This window comes from Lepeophtheirus salmonis, chromosome 3 (assembly GCF_016086655.4).
Source record: "Lepeophtheirus salmonis chromosome 3, UVic_Lsal_1.4, whole genome shotgun sequence".
In the NCBI taxonomy this organism is placed as follows: Eukaryota; Metazoa; Arthropoda; class Copepoda; order Siphonostomatoida; family Caligidae; genus Lepeophtheirus; species Lepeophtheirus salmonis.
The window spans coordinates 30,717,023-30,729,104 of NC_052133.2; the positions used below are offsets into that span (position 1 = coordinate 30,717,023).

At 28.9% G+C, this 12,082-nt stretch overlaps 1 protein-coding gene across 1 annotated transcript in view; it reads right to left on the minus strand.

Annotated features, from left to right (window-relative positions):
* Positions 1-12,082, minus strand: part of LOC121114902 (uncharacterized) — a 265,038-nt gene that overhangs the window by 47,284 nt on the left and 205,672 nt on the right. The window contains 1 exon segment of the mRNA XM_040709015.2: positions 1,207-1,316. Within this exon segment, the coding sequence (XP_040564949.1) occupies positions 1,207-1,316 (110 nt within the window).

A 12,082-nucleotide genomic window follows, 5' to 3' on the forward strand; every position in this document is an offset into this window, starting at 1 on the left:
ATAAATTAAATAAGAGCCCTATAAAAAATAAATTAGCTAGGAAAATAAGAAAGATGACTCATTTTGTGTATTACTTTTAAAGAAATTAAAAATAAATTTTTAACCTTCTCTAATTATCTTTATTGTAAGTTTTGAAGTAATTTATGTATTATTTATGTTTTCAAAATATAAATATTTTCCCTCAATAATAATTTATTTTTTAAGTATATTTAGTCTTAAAAACTGAAAATAATTTTAGTCTTTATTATTAACATCAATCACTTCATAATTATGCGTGAATTCCATCAATGAATTTAATAGGGGTGTTATCGACTATGACGTCACCCTCAATCAACAAAGGAAAACGCATTGTGGAAGACACACACAGTCCAAATATGCGTAAGTGACATGCCTTATATGGATCAATAAACGACGTAAAACAAACAATCAAATTTAAGATATAGGTCAAATAAACGCAGTTGGTATTTTAAATGTTAAGCAAATTTTAATTTCAATCTTATAAAAAAAAGATGTTATACAGGTTCCCCACTAACATGATTTTGAAGTAATACACTTATCTAACTATCATTGACTATGATTTACTTTTTTTATGTGACGCAGTACAAATTTAATTTGAGCTGTGTCATGTTTGCCACTCGTCATATTTTCTCTTTCAATCTCGAAATTGGATACAGTGGAAATTTGAAACTTAATCTCTTAGTAATAAGGAAATAACTTCACTAAGCGAAGTGAATAATATGGCAATTATTGCCATGGGAGTAGGAACCCTTTCAAGTTATTCGGACAAGTAGCATTTTGGGGGATCTTGAAAGTAGATGGAAGATCTTACTATGTGAAGGAGTTGGGAGATCTTCTATTATTGAGACGTCATTATTTTCATCCTCCCTCCGTCCGAGTTTCGACTCTGAGCACAAAATCCCTCCCCACCGATACTCTATAATAGACGAACTCACAACTCCCTCCACATAATGAGACCTTCCATCTACTTTTATGATCCTAGTAAGTGGTAATCCAATAATATATAATCATGAAAGGTTGCAATGACTGAATTTCAAGTTTGCGCTGTGGTTGTCTTCAATTTTGACATAAAAAGATAAAATATGACGAGCGGGAAGGAATATAAAGACAACCCCTATCACATAATAAATGGTAATATGTATTTTGGCACATGAATATACGATATATATATAACTTTTATTGTCTTACCTCCATGTCTTCAGCATTAAAGCACCGTAGGATAAAGCAAATCCAATTTCTCGAAGCCAAATTCTCATTGTACACGTGATTATGTTTGGATTAGGGTACAAAATAATTGTCTGTAAAAAAAAAAGAAGTTAAATTATTTAATAGTATGTATTTTTTAATCCAAATAAATCTAAAAATTATTTATTAATTCCCAAATAATAATATTGAATATTTCTAAAATCTAATTTTAGGATTTAAGTTATCTGACTAAAATGTATAGTGTATATTTAGAGCTGTTGATTTTTTCGCCTATGATCAGGTACACTAGTCTACAATTTTTTTGACTAGTTTTGGATAGGGTGCCTATGATTGTTTTTAAATCGGGAACCATGAAAAGTACTTATATAAACATACATTTTGTAACCTAGAGAGGGATTTTTTCGAAAATTATTTTTTACAGCATGTATAGTGTTATCTTTTGACTTAAAATATCTTAATAAATACTTAAAATGGTTACCTTATCTATTTTGCAATCGTATATACGTGTATACGAGGGTGGACTAAAAAGTTTCCGACCTAACAAAGATACAATACATTTTGTTGATTTTTTATCTATTTTTCAAAATATTCTCCTTGTACCTCTATACACTTCTCCCAGCTATGTTCCCATCTCTATAACCCGTCCCAATAGTACTTGGCGTTTTTTTGTGCAAAATAATTGCTTACGAGACATTTGTTGATTTTGTCTCAATTACACCGTATTGGATTGACTTAGACGCGTCAAGTTTCAACACAAAAGTAGTTATATATCTGCTATTGTTTGAATCCAATAAAAGCTTACACTTTCAAAAACAATATTTAACGACTGCTCGATATTCGATTTTGTCTATTTTCACAAAGACAAACTCAATCTAACAACTCTAACTTAACAACTGCATGTCCGAAATGGCTGAAATTTTAGTGAGTAACTTTCAGCAGATTCTAGATAGATGTGACTAGCTTTTATTTACAAGTGTTGTCATCTTCACGCTAATGTTGGAAACCTTTGTAATAATATATTTGATTGGACTCTTGCATAGTATTAATTTTCAAACCTCAACAATGACTCCTATCAATGTGAAGAGGTTCTGTCATTTAATATGTGCTTTGTTTTTAGTAGTAAAAACGGCATGAAACTCGAATTTTGGATGAACAAGGCATTTTTTCACCCCCTCCCCCAAAACATGATAGACTTGATAACCCACCTTCAAGCATTAAATATCGTATGTAGATATACAGTCATTTTTTAAACTATAAGGGATTTATTTAGATAATCTCCACCTGTAAATGACGTTATAAGTGAAAAATAACTTTCTATGTCGTCACTTGCATGATCATAATGAAGTTGGAAACATAGTCCAATAAGTTTTGAATTTAAAAACTTAATAAACAATGTCTTAGCTTTATCTACTCTTTTATACATATTCACGCTCAAACAAACAATAGGAAATTTCTAACAAATTCTGGAAGACTAACTTTTCAAGGTTTTACAAATACCAATTCCAAATATAATTCAAAGCTTTTCACTATTCTACAATATACTACTTCAGATTTAATGTCGTAGTTTTTAGACTTTTATTTTTATTGAAGTTCATACTTTTCAAAATATTTTATTTAATATTTTCTATGTTTGACGTTAATATTTGAAAAAAATACGTTTGTATGCTATTTATTTTTTCATAAAATTTAGAAATAAAATGATTTTATGGAATAGATTAGTTTATCTAACTAATTAATTTGATTTAATTATATACCAAAAAAAAAAAAAATCTAAGACCTATTTAAATAATATGTTGTGTGTTTAAAATAATTTTGATAATTTTTTTCATCATGTTTCAAAAAATAAGCTGAATTAAACTATGATATAAGAGAAATAATTGGCATAACACATTAATTAATTTCTTTTATATAGAAACACAATTCAAATGAACTAAAAAAATAAATAATAATAATTGTTTTATTATTTAAATTTTATGTAAATAGTTGGGCCGCAAAACGTGGACTATTAATTAAGATTAGTTTTCTCACTAATATATAAAGGCTTGGTACTTATTTTTTTGATATTCTGTTTCAGCCAATCTTTGTGCATAAACATTTTGTCCTCATAAATTAACAAAAAGCCAAAAGGTTGCTCATTTTCAAATCTCATATATGCTGAAGTTGAAGTGTCCAGGATTTTGGAAATTGTGAAGTGCTCCAGAAGCCTGATTTTCAAGGTGGCTAAGATGAAGAATGATGGAAAAGACCTCTCTGGGAAAGTAGGAAGTGAAAGACACAATTAAAAGAGAAATCCGAAGTTCCTGTCCAGCTTGGAGAAGAAGATAAAGGAGGACCACACTAAAGTCAAGAATTGCCTTACAAACAACATCCTCTTGGGTGCTAGGGCTATCAGGAGGGTTGTGACTCGGGATTTTTGTCATTTTGATATTATTGAAAATAAAAAAAAAGATGGAAATATTTCTAAAGTAATCTCTTGAGTTACTCTTTGCTGCCCAATCCTGGAAAGTAGTATAAAATATGACTTCTTCAAAAATGATATTTTTTGAAAAATAATTTTAAAAATCCATAGACAGTCACAGAAAATTAAATTTTTTTCCCAAAAAATTTAATTTTCGGTGAGTATATATAGATTTTTGAAATTTTTTCCCGAAAAATTTAATATTTAAAATTAAAATTAACAGCCCTGAAATCCCATATCTAATTAGAAGTAAGTGGTAACCATAAAAAAAAAAATATATACTTACCAAAATCAACGTCTCTATGAATTGTATTCATTCTATTATCAATGTAAAAACCTTAATATCCGAGACTTATTTCTTTCTATTTTTTATTTAGATATATGTACGTATCCTTTCTTTCTATATGAAAACATCTCTTTCTGTGATAAATTATGCATAGTTTTACTAAGTTATTTCCAAGAACATTTTCTTTATTTTTTATTTTTTAAGAAAGGTAGATAACATTTTATATCAAACACTGCTTTTTTTCAACATACATACTTCAATTGAAATGCTACCTTTTTAAGATTAGAGAAAATTTCACCACAATCCTTTCACAAACAAAAAGTTCACAAAATAGAATTATAAATTCTAAACATTCTTTCAAAAATCGAAAAATGACAAGGTAACCCTAACAATTTGAAAAATGTTTAGGAGGAGAGGAGCTTAGCTGATATTGACTTTTAATAAATTAGATACAAACATCTATGAGAGGAAAGACTCACTACAAATTCCATTCCCTATCAAGATAGGTATAAGTCCGATGTCGATCCTTAGATATAAATAAATAAGTCCAACAGGGACTTGCATTCTTCACCGTAACTTTCTATCGTTCATGAGCACTCATACTTGTGATTACTTTATAATTAGACCTTCTCTCCACAAGAATCTTTGGAAAATATGTAAAAGTGTTCAAATTGCCAACTACAATTTTTTTACACTGGAGTGCAAGCATGAAATTTATGACTCTGTTAAGGAAGGTGCACTTGGATAAGGTTCACCATGAGAAAAACTTTACTGTTGAAAAATGTTTTTTGAGACACATTAACTGTGACTGATTTCACTGCATTTTTTTTAAAATAAAAAAATAATCGTTATCTATGATGATTGTCATAGTACTTATTGAAATTGATTAAATCAAAAGGATAACTCCATTGGTGCGTTAGATTGTTGTAAAAATATATATTCAAATTTAATGTTTAATAATATATATTAACAATTTTTCAAACACAATCACCCAGTACGTGACGTAATGCTTCTTCATTGATTTTAAATCCCAACTATAGATAATCCAAAAATGAGTTACTATTACTTAATTGGTAAAGATAATAATTATTTCTGGGTATTCAACGATAAAAATAAACAGGGATGAATTAAAATTTATATTAGTTCTTTTCATAGTAGTAAACTTTCATAACACACTTTTTTTACTGTGGCTTTTGAAATACCTATGTAGTAGGGTGAATCAAACGCCCAAAGGTTCATAGATTTTGCTAACTATACTCTCAAATGTGAAACTTGACCAAACACTTATATATTTTATTGAGCCACTTAATATATTAAAATTCTCAATTTTCTTGTTGTTTTTTTAACTCAAACCTAGTCATGTTTGATTTCAAATTTAAGCTCTGAACTTAAATAATCAAATAAATAATAACAAAAAGTAAAAATCATTAAAATATCATTCCCGTTCAAAAAGTCATAATTATAAATATGACTAATCTTAATTGACATAATTTCGAATATTTGCACTCTTTTTTTGATCATTTTTTATTACCAGCAAGACATTTTAATACTGTTTTTCTGTTCTAGTAGCTGATAAAAAAAAATAAGAGCTTCACTACTTGCTCAACAGTGTCATCAACTTTTGAAAAAGTTGAATTGAAAATTATTGCACCTGATGAGCTACCCATTCTAGAGAATTGCTATCAAGATAGCTTGAAAAACCTTGAGCATCAAGAAAACTATATGTTCAACAACTTTTTATTCTTTTTGCCTCTTTTTAAAGCCGTTTTTCTTTTCCATGATGCTGACTTAACCTTATCTTTTCAATTGCAGCATACAATGCTAATCTGTCAGATTTTATGGATAATAAAATTGGTTTATCTTCGTCATTATTCTTCCTTTTTATTGCATCTTGTGTCTATATCTCGAATGTCTTGTCCAGTCACTCATGCTCTAATGTTAATTGTTTCAATACATTTTGAGTTGTATGCCGTAACTTTTGATTGTGATTAAGAAGGTTGAGTATTCGTTTGCATCACTGTTAGTCTGGGATTATAGGCATATTTGCTCTTTCATAATAAGCTTTTAGTAATTTTTTTGGTACAGTGTATAGTCCTATTAGACACAACTATGAAATCTTATATTAATATTTACCTTGAAAAAAAAGTTGATGAATTTTTGGAAAGTTACAACAAATTATAAAAAACACATTTTTTTAATTTATTCAATATTCCTAAGATTTTTTCCCCCCCAAAAAATATATATTAGATCCGCATAAACTGAAATATATTATTTTCATTTTTTAAGAAAAATAACCCCTTAAAATCTTAGACCTGTCTGACTACTATTTCTTATAAATAACAATGTTGCAACGAACAAGGATAACGAAAACTCAGAGCGTCATATTAAAGAAAACAGAAGGGGGAGTACATTAAAAATTAAAGCAAAGTTGCCTTGTTTTTTTTTTGTCTGATTGTCAAACCCTAATAATTCAGAGAAATACCGGATACTCCCAATTAATACTTTTTTTTAGGTAATTCCCTGTTGTCGCACTTATTTCACATACTATACAAAAAAACAGCTGCTGGGTGTATGAAAAAGCAGGGTTTGCTAATATTTAATTAAAAAAAGTTTCTTTTACTTTGAGAAGTTTTATTCTTAATTTTGTATACATAATTTCAATTGCTTTCTTCCTGCTTATATTAATCTTTTTTTGTTGTCATATATATATCACCAGCGACAGCTGACTTGAAAAAAAGAAGAAAAAAACCTCCATTGTACTTTTTTAGAGTGGTCGATATATCTTCTCTTTCCTCTTGTAGTTCTGCTCTAAACTTTGATTTATAAAACTTAAATCATAATTGATCTTTAAGCTACGAACATCCCGAATATTAAATGAAGAATAGTCTCACAATTGAAAAGAATGACTAACATTTATAATTGTACAAAATATGACCTATAATGAGTGCGAGGCTTGGTGTAGTTGTAACTTGAAAAGTTTTTTTCTTTTTCAAAACTGTTATCATTATTCTTTAATTCTCGAGGAGGGAGAATATAATGAGTATAAAGTGCTTTTAATCATGAAAGACGGTGAGAAAAACTGAAGACTTGTTAAGGAGTTAAAAGAAAAAGTATTCCCTTCCTTTCAGAGGCACTTGTAGAGCTAATCTAATAAAATGTTCATCTTTGCATTTTTGGTTTTGCTTTATTATACCTAAAGGTCTTATTTTCTCCAACTTTACTAAATGTTAATTTCGGGACTTTTATCCTTCTTTTTTTGGAGGAAAAAAGTTTAAGAGATGCGATAAAGTTAGCAATGAGATATACGAACACAATAGGTACAATTTGTTGTATTAACCGAATATATTGTATAAATTAAATTTGTTGTTGAAGAAAGAAAAATGCATATAATTCAATTTATCATGGAATATATGATACCATAGTAAAATATATGTCTATTAGGGTGAGGCTAGTACCCAACAAATACATAAAATTTGAATGGGTAATACTTAACCTTTTTTTTTGGCGTAACTATGTATAAACCTAATGAAAATATCTGCTTTGATTTATTGAAATAAATTTAGATTTACATTAAGCACAAAGCCAATGAAATTTTGGAAACAGTGAAAAAACTATTTTAATTTTTTGCGTTTTTTTAATGTTTCTAATTTTTTTTTTTACATGATATCTATTGAAGATAAAAAATATTATACTACTATGTAAAGATTGTGCATAGCCATATTTGTTTGTAAACAAAGCATCAGAGACTGGTTCCGTCTTCCAGAAAAATAATACAACTCTCTGAATGATAATATTATTTATTGTAACATAAAAGTGTATGTTAATCACTTAGAGAGGGCTGCAAAAAGTATTCTCAGCATGTACCATTTAAAAAAACAATACTAATTGAAATATCAAGCTACATACTGTCACGCCACCTTGCAGATGATATTTTTTTGAATTTTAGTTTAATCATGCCCTACTTACATTTTTCGAAACTCTCATCCCATGTTTGTTAATAAATAGTAACTTTTCGATAAAAGTAATATTAAAATTTTCTAATCATTTTTATCTTTATCTAAAGACTATATGCTTAATTTTTCTAGTTTTTTGTTAATTTCTGTCAAAACGTCATCGGGTTTGTGCACAAAGTAAATATCAATATATTTCAATGATATTTGCACAGATATATTCAGTAATTTCATTCACAGTACTAAAAAGGTTTAGCATTATCTGTCAAATTTTGGGGGAGGGGCGTGCAAGAATTTTTTGGACACAAGCCTCACCCTAAGATGTATGTATATAAGTATTTTACATAAAAAAAAAATAGTATGTAAATACAAATGCTTAAATAACAAAAGATATGAGATTGGGCTTTTACAAGAATATTTACTTTTTTGAAATAAGAGTATTGTAGATAATATCATTTTTCGGTACTCAGACATTCCCACACAAATTCAATTCTTAACCATTGTAATTTATTTATGTAAAAATATCAAGTAGGTACTTTGATGTAGGGAGGACCGGAGAAGGTTGTAACATGTTATGTTTTCTTTCTCAATTACTAGTAATTGATTTGATATATCATAGACACACCTATGTAAATATAACACATCATACTGACATATATTCAAAGTGGGGACGAAAAACGTGATTTTTATTAAATTGAGAAAATACAACTCTAAACCAATTTGTGATAAGTTTAAATACATTTTTTATTATATTTTTAATTCAATATCTCCTTCTCCACAAGGAATAGCATACTAGACACACCGGCGAACAGATTAGCAGCTCTTGACAATGAAATCCAGTTTCATGGTGTACCAAGCTGTCATGATGGCTGCTCAGAGCAAATGAAATGGATGAGAGTTGCGGCAGACATTCTTCTACAAGACACCCCAAACAGCATATTCCAGGGTGTTGAGTCAGGGCTGGAGGAGGGCTACAAAGAGGCAAGCCAAAAATGAGCCATTTTCTGGCTTCAGAAATTTTGGTTCTTCTTGGCTGTATGGGCTGAAATGGACTTCTTGATGTTTTAGGGAGTACAGATAGAGATGCCAAGAGTCTCTGCAGCTTTCTCGGCACTAACAACGACGCGAAGATAATGTATCATTGAATTATTAATTTTAATTTATTGTAGCACAGTAAGATACATGAAACTACAAATACATCTTGAACCAGTTTAGTGTTGTCATTTACACAAATTCATCAGCAATTTTTTTTTTTTTTTTTTTTTGACAAAATGGTGTAAAAAGTATAAGGTTCCGTTATCAATGTAAATGCATCAGTACTCCGGTACCGAACAACACTACATCGAGGTATAATAAGATAGACCAAAGGACTATTATACTATTTAAAGTGTTGTAACTCTTCCCGGTCTTTCATACAGTAATATATTAATATAAAAGAAATCAAATTGCAATGGTTATTAATGGTCTTTAAGGAAGAATTGTAGGTACACTAGATTTTCTTATATTTCTTTGGATTTCTTTACTTTTTTTTGGTATAACCTTTCGAATAAAACATATGTGAAAAGATATGGGCTTACATACATATATTGCTATTTATATAGATTTAATTAATTCCGATCAAATATTCCATTAAATAACAACAATATATTAGACAAATATAAGCTAAATAACAAATACCTTCTTGCAATATTAATATTAATTTATATTTTTTACTAAAGATTTGACGCTCACAGGGCTTCATCTTAAAGTCCATATTAATTCCTCCTTTCCAGTGATTGAATTTAAAAAAAATAGGAAAAGTTTTAAGATTAGAAAAGCAAAATGGTTGGTGCTATCGTTCTTTTTTGATAATTTATTCGTAGATCGTTGTGGTGGTGCCAACGTATAAAGATACGTAATATATCTCTCTATGAATGATGAATTTCCGCCCACTTTTGGTGCAATTTAAAAAAATGCATAATTATAATTATGTTTTAACATAATTATAATATTTTCCATGCATCAATATTATTTTAAATAATCTTTAAATATCCGTAATATAATATATGTTAACAGGAGTCTTAATTTCGTAATACCATAAGTCTCGCGTCCACTTTCTCATCACGCTCTATAAAATGCCCAATCTTAAGTATAATTGCTGTGCTTTTGAAGCTACGAGGTAAGCTCTTGATTCTAGTTCACTAATTCTCTATTTTTAATTATTTTTGTTTCATCTGTACACTGACTGTGTTTTTGATATGGGAGAACAAATATAATCTTAAAGACCTAATGCTACACTTAAAAAAAACTAGTTTCTAATTCCTCTAAATAAAGTTTTTGATAAGGTATAAAATAGTCCGGATTTATGTAATCGACCCTATAAGTGAAATTATACTGACTTACCCCTCTTCTTCCTCGATAACATACAAAATTATAATGCAATTGTCGTTAGCTGTCGATATTTCTGCTTTCAGTGTTCTGAACGATAATTGATCGAATTAGAATTAGCTTTTAATAATATGGAAACAATTATTAAATAAGAATTCCATATTTGGAAAAAATCAGCAAACTACAATCTGACTTGGGCCTTTTTTCTATTTATTTTCGAACAAAAGATTGCGTGATCCAATAAAGGTAAAGATTTATTCCTTAGATATTGAACGTTTTCACTTGACATCACAATGAAATGGCAGCTCCACCTATCTATATGAGGGTTTGTATGTAAGTTTAAAAATTTAGTACATATCCTCCAATTTCACCTAGATAGATGAGGGTTTGTAAGTTTAAAAATTTAGTTCATATTCTCCAATTTGATGGCACTGGCTGTTTATTTGTGACGTCAATGGGAACATTCTATTCATAAATTTTAATTAATTCCTAGAGTCATTCCAAAAATAACAATACATTAGTCAGATGTGACCTCAATAAAAAATACCTCTTTGCAGTACTAATAGCTAAAAATATTATTATTTATTGGTATGCAATGATTTATCTACAAAATTGATTTATTGGCAAAATAATAAAAATAAATGTGCATTTCTTTCATATGACATAACAATAATACCTGTGAGTTTCAGACACTTTTAATCTAGACAAACATACGATGTCTTTCTACAAGTTAAATATACCTATGTTCTTTAAAGAAACAATTTTCTTGTTTTTTTTTACAAGTTTAAATTAAACGCATAACATAATAAATTTAAAAAAAAACAAAACCTTTCGTACCACTGAATTTCTAAGGATATGATTAGCAAATGATGTATCACATGTTTCAGTTGGAGTAAAGATGTCAATTCTAATTCAGCAGATATTTGATTTGATCGTAGCCCATCAGTCAAATGGGGAATATCTTTTTTCAGTTCGAAGCAATAAACCCAAACTATAATTTGAGCTGAATGCTTTGTCCGATACTTAAGAAGCAATACTAGATATCTGTCATTACGCCTGTGATATGGGATAGACTTGGTAAATATCTATTTAAGCATATCCAGGGGTGTCAAATAATTTTTTTATGACCTACATTACATACAGTTATTGCTTTTCAGATTGTAAAAGAGGCCTGGATTTTTTTTTCAATTAAAAAAAAGTCATTCAGTTAAATTCAGCCTTCATCTAAGAAAATTTAACTGCAAATAATTTTTCAAAAAGATTTTTCTCTCTTCTTAAAATAAAGCCTACCCCAAAATAAAATCTTAATGTCTTTTAAAAGAGTGCAAGACTTACTTTCATCGTGTTGCCTGCCTCTCAAAAAGAGTGTTATCAACATTTACCTTTGAACTCGTACATCTGAAAATAAACCAAGCTCCTTGAACCGTCTCAAAATTGTTTTCCTAGAAACTTCTGTTCTTATTCCCATTCTCCTCATGGGTATCATTAGATATCCGTTTATGGCCTCTGTATATTCCCACGATATTTAACAGCCCCTATTAAATGGCTGAATACCTCTTCATGCTCCTTCCCATCTTTCATGCATTATTAAAATTTTTTTGAGAGTCCACATATTATTTCTATTTGACCGTTGCGTTAAAATCAAATCAATTAACTATTTTTTGTCTCTGTTGGATTTGCATCGATATCTTTACTCCAAATAGAACCTAAAAATTCAGTAATAATAATAGCTTTCTAGAATTATTCATAAATATGCATTTAATTCAAGCTTTAAAAAGCGACAAATAATAAGTGTTA